General features: G+C 38.8%; 2 protein-coding genes across 5 annotated transcripts; one reads left to right on the top strand and one right to left on the bottom strand.

Moving 5' to 3' along the window:
• Positions 1-1,902: 1,902 nt before the first annotated feature.
• On the bottom strand, positions 1,903-12,530 carry LOC103712756 (transcription factor BIM2-like). 3 transcript variants are annotated; one of them, XR_015975611.2, is made up of 8 exons: positions 12,164-12,530; positions 11,622-11,739; positions 7,226-7,295; positions 7,050-7,139; positions 5,005-5,408; positions 4,124-4,262; positions 2,813-2,882; positions 2,082-2,305 (listed from the first exon to the last, which is right to left on the bottom strand). XR_015975611.2 is itself a non-coding variant. In XM_008799375.6 (7 exons), the coding sequence occupies exons 1-7, from the start codon at positions 12,231-12,233 to the stop codon at positions 2,195-2,197; spliced, it is 1,002 nt and encodes a 333-aa protein (XP_008797597.1). In that variant the 5' UTR covers positions 12,234-12,530; the 3' UTR covers positions 1,903-2,194. The 3 variants fall into 3 exon arrangements, 2 of the variants coding, with proteins under 2 accessions (XP_008797597.1, XP_038983491.2); XM_008799375.6 differs by lacking the exon at positions 2,813-2,882 and having other exon boundaries at positions 1,903-2,305; XM_039127563.3 differs by lacking the exons at positions 2,813-2,882; positions 4,124-4,262 and having other exon boundaries at positions 1,943-2,305.
• Positions 12,531-12,916: 386 nt separating this feature from the next.
• Positions 12,917-17,046, top strand: LOC103712755 (phosphatidylinositol 4-kinase gamma 5-like). 2 transcript variants are annotated; one of them, XM_008799374.5, is made up of 2 exons: positions 12,917-13,258; positions 14,344-17,046. In XM_008799374.5, the coding sequence occupies exon 2, from the start codon at positions 14,603-14,605 to the stop codon at positions 16,532-16,534; it is 1,932 nt and encodes a 643-aa protein (XP_008797596.4). In that variant the 5' UTR covers positions 12,917-13,258; positions 14,344-14,602; the 3' UTR covers positions 16,535-17,046. The 2 variants fall into 2 exon arrangements, with proteins under 2 accessions (XP_008797596.4, XP_026662608.4); XM_026806807.4 differs by having other exon boundaries at positions 13,005-13,258; positions 14,391-17,046.
• Positions 17,047-17,368: the final 322 nt, after the last annotated feature.

Raw genomic sequence — 17,368 nt, forward strand, 5'->3', positions numbered from 1 at the left:
GGGTTTTCGGTGCCGACCCTCCGATGCCTAAGTCAGATGGAGCAAATGTATAGGAGGAGAGGAAAAATGTCTCCCGAGTTTCAGAGTCCAACCCCCTCTAAGATGGAGGGGTTCCCCTTTTATAGAGGGGTACAGGATTACCTGTGATGTGACGGGGCGAACGGGTTACCGTCATGATTGAGCATGTCGTATGAATTAATGCACGATCGTGTGAATTAATGCATTACCGTAGGAGATCAGGCCAGAGCCAATGAGTCGTCGTGGCTGATCGGACGTAGCCGAGCGGGTCAGCTGTTCGCCGTGGAGGGCTTGAGATCCGTAGATAGCATACGCATTAATTGTTGAGTGAGCCGGAGATCAGCAGAGGCCATGTGCATTGATTGTTGAGTGAGCCGGAGATCAGCAGAATCCATGCACATTGATTGTTGACAGCGGTAGCAGGGCATGGTCCCCGGTCGAGCTGCAGAAGGATGTGACCGCGGCGGGTGGATGGTGAGACCGGTCTTCCGAGGTCCAGAATGTTGAGGTCGGGTGCTCGGGTCGGACGTCTCGAGGTCGAGCGCCTGGTCGGGAGCTCTAAGGTTGGGCGCCTCTAAAGCCGGGCGTCTTCAGGTCGGGCGCCTCCAGGTCGAGCGCCTTCGGATCGGGCGCCTCCAGGTCGGGCGTCTCCAGGTCGGGCGTCTCTAAAGACGGGCGTCTTCAGGTCACGTGTCGGCGACGCATTTATGTGCTTCGGAGCAATTTATTTTTCCCCAACAACATACATATACGAGAGAACTAGGCGTATCTTCAAGGCAGTATAGGCAGAACTGATAGGAACTTGGTGATGTCTTGCAAGAACTAGTTGAGAATCTTCTGTTTAGAGTGGGATATAGCATCCGTGCTGGCTTTGGTCAAATTAAGGTGGATCTTTTTTCTGATCAAACAAATGGGGACCATCTATTAGATTAGAAGAATTTTGATTGATGTTCTCAACATCCCATTAGAACAAAAGGATGTTTTGCTAAATTTTGACGAGGACGACATTTGGATGTTTGATTTCTAACCCAACAAAAGTATGCATAGCACGAACAGATCTTCTGTTTTAGGGAATGCTATGGATGCCCCACAGACCCATCCTTGGATAATGTCCCATACCCTGCAATTTCCTGATCTTTCAGGTTTTGATAATCTAAGGTCACCTGGTTTGCATCTATATTTCTTTATGGTTGTCCCCCTCCAAACTACACAATTTCCGCAATGAATGATATCCTGTAGTTCTGTTATATAAAAAAAATGACAAGCCAGAAACTACCGATACAGCATTTAGAAATATCATCATCAGGGATGTCAGCAGGATACCCTTTTTTTTTTTTTTTTTTTTTTTGAGTATCTAACCCATCCTAAATCCGAATGGGATCCGTTAATAAAATCCTAAATTAGGATTTTAAAATTGACTCCGAGTTACATGACCTGTTTATATGATATTATATATATTATAAATCTTCATATATATATATATATATATATATATATATATATATATAAAAGCTACAAAATCCATTTGGTGTTGATAATTTTTACTTATATTAGTTATATTCAAGCAAAGATCTTTCCCTTTGTTACCGTCTTTGTTTTTTTTTTAAAATTTTTGATAATTCTACGTCGGACACCTGATTAATAAAAATCAATCGAATTGATTCAGATACTCGACAAGTTTCCAGTTTTTTTATAGAATGAGTTCAAATTTTTTGGGTAAACTTTTAATCAGTCTTGGAATGAGTTCAGATGGTAGGATCTTAAATGGATTTGCAGACAGATTGGACAAATTTTGCAGGTACCTAATCATCGTGGCATTAATCAGTTCAACAATTGCATGCCTCTCCACTTCAACTCTACAATCTAAACAGCTGATCAAATATATGACGAGGATAATGATTTCCATAATTCACAAACAAACACAGAAACAACGAAGATCAGCTATCCGCGGTACCTTCATGGATTAAGTACTGTGACTTGGTATAAGAGACTTCTAAGTCTAACAGGATTGAAAGCCAGAAATGAAAAGTGGCTTCTCAATTTATGATGGAAGCCTCGTCATGAAACCATATGAACACATAATGCCATTACGTGCATCTGCAAAGGCTTGAAAATTCATCCTAGCTTCAGAATGAGGATGATTACAAGATAAATAAGAGGATCCGAGCATGTAGCATTAGCTCTTATCAGTTTTATGCCTCTTCGGAGCTTGCTCAGATTCCTCACCACTGCTCCCCACTCTCGAGTCTTCCATTGCTTGATTAAAAGCTGAGGGGTCTTCAAGATCCTACAATCAAAGGTGATGAAAAGGACCACGTCAATAGTTGTTACATTGATTCTGAAAAGTCATTGCACAGAGTAGACATGTTGTCAGCTGGAATACAAGCCTTAAAAATTAACACTACAACAGCAATAGGCTTAGACATAAACCCAAGTGCTCAACTAATAACACACAACAAAGGGTACTCACGGTCCTAAAATCCACAAGCAAATCAGGATGACAATGAGCATGAACTCATCACTTGTCATGTACTTCTGAGTTTTGTTTGAAACTTGGGGCAATCACAAGAACCTATAAGCTCTTTCCCTCGTACTGCATCATGGGGCCCGGCTTATAAATGAGACAAACAATATACTGGCACCAGCTTGCGATACTAAGTTTGAAAATGGTTTCACTTTAGAGTCATCTCATTTAAGTGGGTCACAAGCTGAGAATAACATGTACAACTAAACTAGGCTCAAGCAAAAGCTTAAGCTTGAACACCCTTTTTATGACCAAGAACGAACAACCAACCTCAGCTTGGCTGATAGGAGATGTGGATCCAAATGGGATTTGAGGCAATACTGAAATCACTTTAGAGGTCCTGTAAAGATTTTAAGCCCAGGCATCAAAACTCTCTAACCAGAAAACAAATAGCAGTTTGGAAGAGACAGCTAATTAGGGGTAATAATGAGCTAGCCAGCTTTAGCTCAAGCTCCGCTGGTTTTGTAATTGAGCCGAGATCCAGCCAGCTCATTTAATTTGAAGCCGAGTGCAAGCTGTTCACAAGAGCTCATTTAAAAGATCTCATAAGAGCTGGAGATTTTTAAATGCCTTCATTCATACATTTTGAGATAACTATCCTAATCATATTTTAATCCTATATTTTAAGTATTCCATATAGATTATTAATTTATAGTAAACAAATATAAAAAAAATACATAGAGAAATGTTAATTAAATTAACATATACAATATATAAACTGCTTATTTATATTCATATTCCGAGCTTAATCAAGCTAAGCTTTTAGGGAGACGAGTGTAGCTCTAGCTCATCAGCTAATTTGCCATTCGAGCATCTCAGGCTTGAGCTCAAGTTTGAGCCAAACATGATTTGGCTTGCTACCAGCATGCTCCCTAAAAATCAAGATACCGCAATTCAACATTGGAATGAATATGGGCATTGTCCAACCCAATGTGATGACAAAAACCAACTGCTTTGGAGAATAAAATATAAGGTAATGTATCATACCCTCCTTATATAAAAAAAGAACAACAAAACATGCAAATAATGAAGTAAAAGCGAAAACAATTCAGGAACATCTTCAGCAGCAGATTACTTCAGTGAGTTATATAACATAACTGGGTAGGTTACAAAAAGCAGTGTCATGAGAATAGCTTGGCAAATGCAAGGAGATAAATAATTATTCATTATGTAATGTGCACAAGTTAGATACTAAGACATATAATTGTACTGTATAATGTTTATTCATCTTAACATAATTTGCAAATCCATAAAAAAGAAAACAGGTGGGTTAGGAAAAGCATTGTAATGAGTGTCATTTCCAAATCCAAGGAGATCAACAAATATTAATCAACTTGACAGAAGCAACTCATGATGTCATACATATAATTGTTGCAATAATGTTTATTCAGAAGAAGAAATGATCTTCATCGGATAAGCACAGATCCATACTAGTATATATCCAAATGCACAGGGTAAGACCAGAATTGAGAGTCCAGTACCGAAATGGGGATAATTTCAAGAGATGTTATTGAGAATCTCATTTAGTTCAGTAAATTAACTAGAAGAAAATATAATAAGAACAAATGAAATAATCTATACCTTAGCACTGGACATGGTGGTGGTAGCAGTCTGTCTTCTACTATTTGCACGTTTACCTAGATTGATCTGCACGGAAATGCTGGCTTGAGACAGATCTATACCTAAACTCTCCAGTGCTTGTGTTAGCGTAGTCAATATCCTATCTCACATCAAGCCCATGTTAAAATTCAGGTAAATATTAATCTCAAAATATAAAATCTTTCAAAACTGGGTCCTGCTGGTTTAACAAGAAGTTCCAAAGGATATACATAAATATGAGCAAATGAATGGTCTGCTATGAAAAAGTTGAAGTTCATTAAAGCATATGCTAGAAATGAAAAAAGTAGAGATTTGAAACCTAAATTTTCTCTGTCAAGATATTTGTAAATGTATCCCACCTTAAGTGACCATAACATTAACAAGTATCCAAAAGAAATAACTAGAAAAGCATAACTCCCTGCGAAATTGAATTGCTACATCTTAGCATGAACTTTTAACAGACAACAACATTGATAGAAGCTTGTCTATTGTTGAAAAGGAAAATACAACTTATGAAAAATAAAACAAAATAACAAGGTCTTTGCTCTGCCCACCATCCACACGGAGATCAATGAATAGACAAAAATAAATAAATAAGAGGTCAAGTCAAAATGTCAAAATGCATCTACTTTTCCAATTCAAAAAACAAGAAGGGGGGCAGCTCTTTCCCAACAACTACTAGTGGAAAAAAAAATGAATGCGGTGATAGACAGTTTAATGATTAAAATTTTCATATATAATACTTAGGAATAACAATCCATAGCCAAAGAGCAAGTATTCGTACCCACAAAAGAGAAAATGCAAGTTTTCAATGTCCTAAAATAGTGCACATAAGAAGATGATCTAATACAATGTAAACTCACCCTTGAGTATAGACACTAGACACGCTGATTGTGCCCTCATCAATGGCCAGCTCTTCTTGTATATTCAACATATCACTACCGATAGTACAGTCAGCCGGGCCTGATGATCTTTGCCACTGAGATTGAGCATGGGATGCCATGTTATCTGAATCTGAAATTAACCTCTCCTGAGGGAGTGTTAAACCAGATTCCCTTCCAACAGAAGCACAAGGAGCGAGCACTGCACCTGTACCAGTATTCATGTCTGGTTCTGCTACATTCTGTGTGTTCGAGAGCATTGTTGGCGCAATAGGGATGCTATTGTCAACAAACTTTCCACTGAACATAAACCCAGGGGGGACAGGTCCATTTTTTAAGACATGAGAAGGGTCAGATAAACCATCTGTGGGACCTTGGCTGTTACTCTGTTACAAGCCATAAAAAATATAAAAGAGATCATGTTATTCATGCATAGTCATATTCCATGCCCATAAGCAATAAATGGCAGATACAATATGATTCCAGAAGAATTTTAGAAACTAAGAAAAAGAAGTGAATTCAACGAAACACTCATCTCATTTTTTGTGGGAACCATAGAACCCAAAAGGGGAGATCCTAGGATTGGTGGAACTAGGATGTTTCAGTTGTACACATGTGCACGTGCACATAGAGAGAGAGAGAGAGAGAAAGAGAGAGAGAGAGAGAGAGAGAATTATGAATTATAGGAGAATGACTTATATCGAAGAAATAAGTTATGGAACCTGAGAGTACAAATAAAAGCAAAATGGTCCAGGGATGTGTCTAGTTGATATCATTTAATAATATGATATAGTTATTGCTTATTTTGTTGACACATAATTCCTGTAAATTGCCAGGCGCATTAAAGAAAATTTCAAGACAAACCACCTTAATTATTTGGAAAACCTTCATCTGCTCATTCGTAAATCTAACTACTAAGGTACAGTCAGCCCCACAAGTATTGTTAGTTCTGGAAAACAGTAAACAAGATAACGATAAAAGACCAATTTCATAGTTGAAGGTCCATAATTTCAATAAAAGCACATAAAGGCCATACTAAATACCATGAAAAATGCTATCTACATCTGATAATTTAGGTGCTGTTTGGCATCACTTTTATTTTTGCTGTTTTTAGGAATAGACAATGGAAATTCTGTTTCTGTTTTTAAATTTTTGTAAAAAAATGTAGATACATTCGATATAGTTAATTATTTTCTAAAATATATGGAGGTAGTGATGATGGCGGTAGTGAAGGCAGCTGCAGTGATGGTTGTCTAAATGGTAAGAGGCGGTGGTGGTGTGACGAAGAGGGTGGTGCAGCTGAGGCAGTGATGATGGTGGCAGTGGTGGCAATAGTGATGGAAGCAATGGTGGCAACAATGGTGGCGGTGGTATCATTAGTTATAGTAAAAAATATGAATTTTTTATTTCAAAAATATTGAAAATAAGAATTTTTTATTTTTTATTTTTGAAATAATGAAAATGATTTCTGAAAAAAAGAAGTTAGAAACAATAGCACAACACATGTTTTTTGTCTCAGTTTTTGGGTATTTGTTTTTCAAAAGTAGAAAACAAGAAATAAAAACTATGCCAAACGGGCCCTTAATTTACTAGGCTTTGACAAAATAACGGATTTAAAAAAAAGATAGATCTAAAAGCATATTGCTCATTTAGAGAGACACAATTAGACTAATGCTCCCAGTCATACAACCATTTTATTACAACTGATTAATTAGTACAAATTGTATGGAGGCTCTTTGCAGTTGATCCAATCTTGTTAATATTTGGAATGTAGATAAACCAGTCCATGCATACAAAAAAAGTGCATTTAACCCCAGGCCATTCTTGTTCCAACTGGATCGAAATTTATGTGGATAAGCAGATTTTTGTGAAGCAAATGATAATGACATGTGCATCCACCCAGAAAAACAAGTACCTAGAGATAATGTCACATGCTGCCTGTCTACAAGCATATAAATGCAAATTACATGCATACATGCATGTATGCATCTGTTGACTTTTATGAAAGAAGAAAGTAAATCAATTACCCATGGCATTAATTTTGCATTTTCCTGACCCCATCCCTGGTATTCATACTTTTGTACCTTCTCTTGTAAGAATTTAACATATTCAATAACCTGCATAAGGAGGTGAAGATAATATATTATCCCATCCAATTTGATTACTGCAAAAGAAGAAAACAAGCTTGGGATGATATTATTACCTCCAAAAGAAATGAAGCTTTATCTCTCTTCTGATCACTATGAGGTATAAGGTCTCTAAGTATCTGAAATCTATGTGCCAGATTTACCATCCATTTTCAGTACATCAAATATAGTTCATGACAGATGGAAGACAATAAAACAATGCTTAAAATTTGTGCAATTTTTGATTTTCTATTTTGACTTAGGTCTATGCTGAGAAACAGAAACAAGAAAATATAATTGAAGTTTAGAAATAAGAAATTCAAAAAATGTTCATGAAACAATATAACTTATGCAACATATTTCAGTGTAAACATTACTAATTCTTTGCATTCGCTACAGTATTTACACTATGTTAGCAATCAATGTGAACGAAATGTTGTAATTTGGGGGGCACGTATGTTTTTGTTGCAATGTCTGAGATACGTGCCTAACACATCCAATATTGTCCAGCAATTCTAGGACATGAGATTCTGGATATATTGACCATGTACAAAACAAACATCTCCATGCATGTAGATGTGCACACACCATGTGTGTATATGCCCAGATTTTAGGGATTTGCAGTGTTTGACACCAATACACAAAGTCACTTCTGATTCTCTTCATATTAACCATATCATAGCAAGTTGATTTAAGCATCTCATTCAATTTATACACGGTGCTTACAAGCCAGTAGGTTTAATAGGATGGCTGCATGGACTGTACAGGAAGACTGCCAATCAAGTCATATTTATTACTAGTGTTGGCAAAGTGTGTTGCATGTGAAAGGAAGAACAGTGTGTATGATCCATTATTTGATTAAAGATTATTACTACTTAATATAACTCTGCAGATGTATTCCCCTTTTGGCTGGTGCACTTACTCTTACTTCTCTCCTTCCCAGTGAGCAAGAACTTTAACTAAGAGGGGTGCATTAATAAAGATGGATTCTCTATAGTCATGTGCGGACAGGGACTTGTAGAGTTCAACAGTTTAGGGATTTTTTAATTGTTATATAATAGCAGAGTGATGGATTATTTCATTATTATTTTCAAATAAAAATAAACAAGTTTTTATATAAGCAAAGTGAAATAAGCTAGAATTAACCTGAAACAGGTTCCACACCAAATTAGCTGCCGAAAAGCATATTTTTTCATAGGTAGTACACAAGACTATGTATGAAATTGTAAGTAACTATTTTACATTTTGTAGATCATCTTGACTCTAAATTAAATAAAAGTGATTCTATCCAAAAGACATGATTGGACAAACGAAATTGTTACCATCAGAAGTTGGGTAAAACAAGGCCGGAACATGTATGATTCTAATACAGTTGAAAAAAATCATCCATGTTATAAAAAAAGCATCTATAGAGTTCTTATATGTAAATATAAATGTATACACACACATACATATATATGTACTAGCAAAGGGCACCTGCAGCATGCTTCTGAAAAAAAAAAAGAAAAAAACATTTTTACTTTTTGACATTCTGCATATTACAAATAGTATATAAAACATAGAACAAATAAAGAATAAGGCTGCTTTTGAAGATCAGACTGATGATACTATATAATAAATCTTGGAAGCTAAAATTATTAAGAAGATAAAAGATATTGTGTAACGTATATGGAAGTTTTCTGCAACTAGTAGTTTTCTTCAGTTTCAGCATATTTTAATATAAAAGAGTGCCATGCCATAAAAGATACTTAGGGGTGTCTATGAAGAGTGCGGTTCAGATCAACTACAAAGTAGAAACTTAATTTACACTTTGAGACCCCATGCTACACATGGTAGGCTTTGAGATTCGAATGGGGCTCCCTCGTAAATTTTTAACCCAAGGCTTAGCACGGGATAACAAGTGCATATCCAAAGTCCACTTTGTATGGCATGCACGTCCCATGCAGAAACTTAGTTTCCACTTCAAACATGCCATGAAAGGAAATGTAAAGGAAAATATGGCCGGCAGGATTAGAGGATTTGAATGAGTCATTATGGGAAAAAACTTGACAAACAGGATCATAAAGGGAAAATTCCAAATTGTAAAGCTTCTTTTTATAACGGAGCGTGTGTACATACCTTCCCATTCTCAAATGAAGCCAAGAGATTTTGTCTGAAATATATACAGGACAGACCATAATAGATTGATTTTACCCAAAAAAGACTTCAACTAAGGGTTTGTTTGTTTATGTGTAACTCAAGGTGGAAGTCATGCAAGCAAGGTATACCATATCGTAACCAACCGAACGGTACAGGACGTACCAGACCGGTTCGGTATCGGTACACAATACGGATGACGTACCGATACTCAGTAGCTGGTATGGTCGGTACGCCAAATCAGCCCCCATACCGGGTGCACCGACACAGTAACAAGGTGGCACTAGTACAGAGCCCAGTGCTAAAACGACGTACCTTGCATGCATGTTATGAAAGTAAGCAACTTCCAAGAGATTGATTAACAACTAAAATTCCTTAAGTTATGTTTCCACTTAAACAATTACCCTTAAACCCCAATAAGAGACCTCCAAATTTTTTTTAAGAAAAAAGAAGACAACCCATGTTCCCATCCCACTACAAGCAACCTCTCTATTTTGAGAAAGAAAAGGAAAATACAATCCAAATGATTGAATTGTAGTTCAAAACAAGAATCTACCATAGTAAACACCAGCAAATGAATCTCACTTCCAAGAATTGCACTTCCATTACTTCTTGAAATTATGTTGAAACACCTAAACCTCAAGCTATAATAGGTGTTGTCGTAATTAAATTAGCCAAAAGAAAACTTTTTTGAAGATGAAATACTCCATTTTGATCATTATTCTAAACCATGCATCATATGACATGCCCTTCTAAATTCATAATATTACCCAAGATTTTCAGTATCGGTTTTTATAACCATGCTAATACCCAACTGGTATTGTGTCGTCATAGTTCGGTTCCTGATGCCGATGCACGATACAAGAGGCCTACTGCGTACTAATTCGCTACCGTTTTGAGTTGGTACGCTCGATGCAGATAGGTACAGTCAAACTGAAAACATTGGTATTAACCACATAAAGAACTTTGCTTAGAAGGGGTAGAATGCATAAACTAATGCAGCCCAATCCTAGAATCTTAGAACACCTAATTGGTAACCAAGTAATATAATTATGCTAAACATGTTTTGTACTCTCCAGATTTAGGAATTTAAGCTTCTTATTCATTTCCTATAACAAAGAACTTTGCTTATATTAGTATGCTATCATCTTTTCTTCCATCTTGATAGGAAACCATTTCGAAATTAGGTCGACAAGATTGCAGGTACATTAGAGTTTTCATGCCCATAAAAAAAAAAAAAAACCCACAACCACAGCCAATGTGACCAAGAAAACTTATTAGCATATCGATCTGTGAGGATGATAATGAGTTTGCTTTGAAAGGATGCATATTGGACAAGAATAACCCATTTTTCTAGTCATTTTAGCTGTCAATTTGAGTCTGAAGGATGGTCTCTTTGCAAGTCCTAGCAGATATCTTGTTCCTATTTAGTACTTGTCATAAGTGCTTTTAGCGAATGAGAATCCATAAAGCCAACCCCAAATAGTTGGAAAAAGACTGGATGGTTATGGTTAAGGTGCATGGTTGGTACAAGAAGGATGAGGCATCATCTCACCATGTGAACAAAGAATATCTTGTATTCATTACAGAACAATCTAAGATCTTTGATTTATCTAGTTGCAGATGTGCATGTGACACTACAATATTAAGGAGGTACTATAAGATAAATTCCTTGTACAAATGACTTTGATGTAAATAAGATCGATGCTAGGATCAGTTCTCAGTGCTTAGATCAAGTCACTGGATTGTTTAATTATGTCATTCAATACAAAAATAAACTTTGCTCAAAACGTGAAAGGAGAAGAAAATCTGTAAAGACGAGCGAACAACATAATTGTTCAATAATATGGCAATTTAAGCATAAGGAGTCTGTTCGTGCCTCCTGGAATTGAAATGTACACAATTCTACTTAGTTACACTTGATTTCAAATGTTTCCATTTTTTTTCATTCTATATTTCATTCTTTTCCCATAAATTTTGATTTCGGTCTAACCTTTGCCAGAGTGTTAATTGCTTTTTCTTAGTCTTTCCAAATTTTGATTTCTAATGTCATAATACTTTCTTGTAAGTTGGAAAATGCCTGAAAAAAAGTGAAAGCACACAACATCACCGACATCGCTTGAAGACAAACCAGCAAACAGGATAAACTAAACGCAAATCTTATGACAAAATACATGACAATGTTCTTCATGTAGCATCAAAATGCCTTCTTTTCTTTTTTTACCTCTAGAACTAAATCGATGAACCAAGGATAACCACGATGTTGATAGATCGGTAACACCAGCAATTATTCTGCTAGTGGAAAAGAGGAGCATATTACTGTAACGGTCAACTCACCTATCATTAATTTTGCACCTCCGACGCTGCTCAGTTGCCGAGTGCTTCGATCTTGGCGTGGTTGGTGTGCTCGGTTTCTGCTCACTACTCTTCCCATCCAACATCACCGTCAACTCCACTGCCCAAAACCCAAAAGAAATTAACAAAAAACAAAAGCTTAAACCAAGTCAGTTTATCCTATTCTCGGCTCACCAGAATAAGCTGCTTTTAGATTTTTTTTAAAAAAGAGGGCTAAAACTAGACAGTCCAAAATAAACCAAATTGATCTTTCTTCACAATCAAGAAGCCTAATGGCAGAGAAATTTACAGCAAGAAGAAAGAGCAAGAAAGTGACTGGATCGCCTGCTCTTTTACTTGTGGGTTCAGGAGAATAAGTTCTTTTTCTAAGAAAATATGGATTACAACGAAGAAAAAGCAATTTTCACATGAAAAAAGATTGTCTTCCAGGTCCAGAAAGCATAGATTAGAGGTGCAAGCAAAACAAGAAATAGCAAATAAAAGCTGGAGGGGAAAAAAATAGAGAAAAATAAGAAAGAGAGAACCTTTCTGGGAAGAGCTCTGACTCCTCCCAAACTCATCCTCGTCTTCGCTCGATCTCGACACCGTCTCCATCAATTGCTCCCTCTCCTTCGTCCCCGACGATCTATCGTTCCCACTCCCTCACAGCCCTCAGAGAAACCCGATCTATCGTTCCCAATCCCCTCAGCCCCCAGAAAAACCCTAGCGAGAGATCCACGGAAAACCTAAGAGAAGAAATTAAGTCCCTCTCCCTTTCTTTCTTCCTTCTTCAGAAAAATTAAAGAACAAAAAAAAATCAAAGGGACAAAGTGGCAGAAAAGAAATCGCGCTAACGAACGCCGGGTGGGCGTGGGATTAAAATAAGCGCATCCGAGAGATCTCTCGAGTTTCGTTGCATCAAATGCAATTGTAAGGGTATATTGGTAATTTTATCATTTTGTCTTTGATGTGGATTTCGGATCCGCCCCGGAAATCTCCACGCCAATCGCCGCCGCCTTCGGCGCCGGCGAGCGGCGGTCAACGTCATCCCCTCGAAAGCAATCGCTTTCCTCCACGTCACCGAATGGGGCCTCCCCTGTCCACATCCGACGGCCCACATCGCCCTTCCCATCCATCCGACGGTCTTCGCCAGTCTTCCAGAGCCTTCCGCTCGAAGGGAATAAAGGAGAGGAGGCACCGAGACCCCCTCCGTTTAACCGGTCCGCATAAAATCGTCTATGCGAAAGGTCATCCTAACCATCTGTTTATATATGGATGGCAGATCATTTGTTATGCATATAAATATCTATGCGGTTGAATGACTTTGCTCTCTCCTTCTAACTACGGTTAGGTTTTTTAAACCCTCTCTCGGTTCTGGGGGGAGTTAAAAGAAGATTTCTTTCAGAAGGGAGGCGAGAGGGACGGGGGAGGAAGAGAGAGAGAGGAGGAGGGTTTTGGTGATTGAGGGGGGAAGGGGGCGGGTGTTTGGGTTGAAGGATTGAATCTCCACGGGAGGATCGTTGTCCTGATCGGATCCGCGCCGTCGGTCGCCGATCCTCGCGGTGCCGAGGGCGGATCAGACGGCCGGCGTTCTTCCACTATAGTCTGGCGCGCGTTCCCTCACCAGATCTTGGCTTGCGGTGAGTTTGCTTCTCCCCACCGTCTTCGGATCTCGCGAGCCGATTAGAGGTCTCTGGCCTCCATGATGCATTTCTTCGTGCGATCGTCGATTTCTTGACGTATGCTATGCTTTGTTCCTTGGATCGATGGGAGTTTGAGGATTTATTTCGGATTGTTTAGGTTTTTTCATTCCGGTTCCTGGTTTTCTGGTTCGGATATTATCTTGAACTGAAAATGATTGTCGAATTATTAAAATTATGTGAATTGATTTGCCCCGCCAGCAAAAAGTTACTTCCTTTTCAGTTATTCAGGGATTTCTGGTTTGGGGATTATGTTGAACTGGAAATTGTTTGTCGATTCTCGAAATTATGTGTTTTGATTTGTTCCGCTAGCAAAAAGTTACTTCTTTTCGAGTTCTTGTATTAGTTTTTAGATGAATTTTTCGGAAAAAATGCACAAGAATTCATATGATGCCTTTTGGTGTCAACGTTATTTTCTCGAAAGTTTTCTCTCTTTCTTTTTGGGTATATAATGTGATGAGTTTATGTTTCACTTGTTAGTTTTTGGCGATATTCTTAGGACTGGTATTGATGGTTATTCTTGCTTCCGTCCAATTCTCTTTGACATGTTTCTGATCCTGAAGTTCAATTTTTGCTGAACATAGACTATTGGTCTTTTTTATATGATTTTCTTGATTTTTGCATATAGCATCAATAATTCGTGGAAATTATCCATGCTTAGGCTTATATTACACTTAATTTACGAATGCTTTTAAGATTTTGTTCGTTATTTTCATGCGCAACCAATTGGTTCATAAGCCATATTATTTTCCTTCTTTTATAGCTTCTTGTCGTAATGTTTCTCCCAATTATACATCATAACAACAGCAACCAAATCTAAAATACTGGTTTTATCCAAAACATTTAAAAATTTTAGATGTTATTATAGTATCATATAAAGTGAAATGTGGCAGATAATATTGTAATTCATAAACTGATAACCATTTTTTTGAAAAAGAGTTCGCTCGTGCCATCCACTTTCTGGTTGACAGAAAATGGCATGAAAGATTTTCAGCAAGTAAGTTAATACTTTGTCTTCCTTGCAGGTTTGACTTCTTTTACTTTGATTGACTTGATGGCTTCGCAAATGTAGGGGGATCATCTGATTTTCGTCTCCCCTCTCCACCGCTACGTGTTCTTTGCTTCTTTTTGTGTGAGGTGCTATCCAATTCATGGTCGTGACTGTGCATCTTCCTCTCTCCGTAACTGCGTCAGCCTCTGTGTTTGGCGTGCGGACGAAGAAGAGGAGGAAGACTTTTCCTGTTGCCTCCCTTGGCAACTTTGCTCTACAACTTCCCACATTCCATGTCTCCTAACTTGGACAGCCCTGTGCAGACCCAGATGGCAGTTGCAATCCTGAACCAAACCCTTAGCAGTGAGTGCCAGCATAACAAGAATGGTGAAGGGAAGCCTGTGGGAAGAAGGCGAGTATTTGTCCAAACTGAGACTGGCTGTGTCTTGGGTATTGAATTGGACCGTAGGGACAGTGCCCATACAGTGAAAAGGAAACTTCAGTTAGCCCTCAATGTCCCTACTGAGGAGAGCTCGCTCACATTTGGTGATCTTGTTTTAAAGAATGATCTTAGTGCTGTGCGGAGTGATTCTCCACTTCTCCTCACCAGGAATTCAATACACAGGAGTTCCTCTACCCCGTGCCTCTCTCCCACCGGAGGGGATCTCCAGCAAAGGGATAGGAGTTGTCCAATTGAAATCTTAGGGTGCTCAAGCCACTGCTCTCGAATGAAACAGCTTGTCAAGGATGTTGTTAACGCAATAAGAAGCGGTGTGGATCCGATACCTGTTCACAGTGGACTTGGGGGTGCATACTACTTCAGGAGCAGCAGGGGTGAGTGTGTTGCAATTGCGAAACCGACAGATGAGGAGCCATTTGCGCCTAACAATCCAAAAGGTTTTGTTGGGAAAGCCCTTGGCCAGCCAGGTCTTAAAAGGTCAGTTCGGGTTGGTGAGACCGGCTTTAGGGAGGTTGCTGCGTACCTTCTTGACCATGATCACTTTGCAAATGTGCCCCCCACGGCCCTTGTCAAGATAACTCACTCGGTGTTCCATGTGAATGATGGGGTCAATGCTAAGAATACTAAGATCTTTGACAAGAAACGACAGGTTATGAGCAAGATAGCTTCATTCCAGCAGTTCATTCCCCATGACTTTGACGCCAGTGATCATGGGACTTCAAGCTTCCCGGTCGCTGCTGTACACAGGATTGGGATACTCGATGTTAGAATCTTCAACACAGACAGGCATGCTGGAAATCTCCTGGTGAGGAAGCTTGATCGTGGGGTTGGTAAATTTGGGGGACAGGTGGAACTGATCCCTATTGATCATGGCCTCTGCTTGCCAGAGAGCTTGGAGGACCCCTATTTTGAGTGGATTCACTGGCCGCAGGCATCCATCCCATTTTCTCAGGATGAACTTGAGTACATTGCCAAACTTGATCCAGTGAGAGATTCTGATATGCTCCGAATGGAACTGCCAATGATCCGTGAAGCATGCCTTAGGGTCTTGGTCCTTTGCACAATTTTCCTCAAGGAAGCTGTAGCTTTTGGGCTTTGCCTAGCTGAGATTGGTGAGATGATGAGCAGGGAGTTCAGGGGAATGGAAGAAGAACCGAGCGAGTTGGAGGTTGTTTGCATGGAAGCGAGGAGGTTGGTAGCAGAAAGAGAGATATTTTCTCCAAAAGCCGAAATAGGAGATGAAGAAGATTTTCAGTTTCATATTGATTGTGGAGAAGAAGATGATTACGTGTTGTACAAATCGCCGCCGCGATCCTATGGTTTGGGGTTCAAATGGGGAAGTTCTAGGAACCCTTTGTCAAAATTACAGGAGAGCATGGAGGAGGAGGAAGAAGATGATGAGGCTAACAAAGATTGCAAGGTGGAGGAAGTTGCTAGCTTCTCTCCTGTTCATGAGCGGATTCCAAATGTCTCGAAGTTGTCTGTGTCATTGAAGGGTGTCGGCATCGCGGAGAAAACTCCAGGGTACCAGGTTGAGGTTCCAAAAGGGGATATCGCTACCAGTAAAAATAACAGTAATGGAAGTGCAAATGAGCAGCTTCCAACAAGCACGAGCTTTGTGAAGCTGGCAGACATGGACGAGGAAGAATGGGGGGCTTTTCTCGATAAGTTTCAGGAGCTGCTGCACGCTGCATTCCGTGGCCGGAAGAGTATGGCGGCAGGTCAGAGGCAGAAGCAGAGGCTGGGGACTTCTTGCCAGTTTTGAGTAGGAGATTAATTAAGAAAGGAGGAAGTATGGGGTGTTCGTGTGTTTGCAGTTTGTTTTTGTTTCTGCCCTTTCTTGTAGGTGTAATGTACGGAGAATAGGGAGGTCAAGAATAATGGTCAGGCATGCGAGTGACGGGCAGGGGAGGTGAAAAATGGAGGTAGCGCTGCTCCCGTATCTATTTTCTAGGTTGGATTATTAGTTGCACGAAGGTGAGTGTGATGGCCTGCCTTTTCTTATTATGATATGCCCTTTTAGATAATATTGCCACAAATAAGAACTTATGTATATTGTTCGAAATGTTATCATGGTAAGCAACTCTACTCACTGGTGTTTATGATATAATCTTTTAAAAAATATATTCATGTTTAGGCTGGATGTCCATATTTTCGCAGGTTAGAGATTCATGGTATCTGCTAAAATGTCTGAGAGTTTTGCTAGAACCAATATCTGCAATGATCCCTAAGTATGTTTCAGGCTTCCAATAATCGAATAACAGTTTCATTTGTATATATTTATTGTTGAATTGATTGTTTGATTTTTTTTTTTTTTTTGATTATGATGTCATTTAGGTTTGGCATTCCGAGAATTATCTTAGGTGTTTATGAAAATTGGGTCTGTGATAATTCCCTAGGTTCCTGATAATTCATTATGTTTATAATGTTCAAGACAAAGTTCTAAGAGATAAAAAGATTTTTAAGTGTAGAATCAATTTCGACGCTCTTCTGGGGCCTCCAGGGTTATGGTCAGACAAAAGCTCTTTATGTTGGTGTGAGAAATATGTATATTTGAATTAAGTAAAGCTCGTCTATTGAAACACATTCGCGTTCTTTA

Source organism: Phoenix dactylifera, chromosome 2 (assembly GCF_051530095.1).
Source record: "Phoenix dactylifera cultivar Ajwa chromosome 2, Ajwa_hap1_PhDact_Kaust_v1.1, whole genome shotgun sequence".
Taxonomy (NCBI): domain Eukaryota; kingdom Viridiplantae; phylum Streptophyta; class Magnoliopsida; order Arecales; family Arecaceae; genus Phoenix; species Phoenix dactylifera.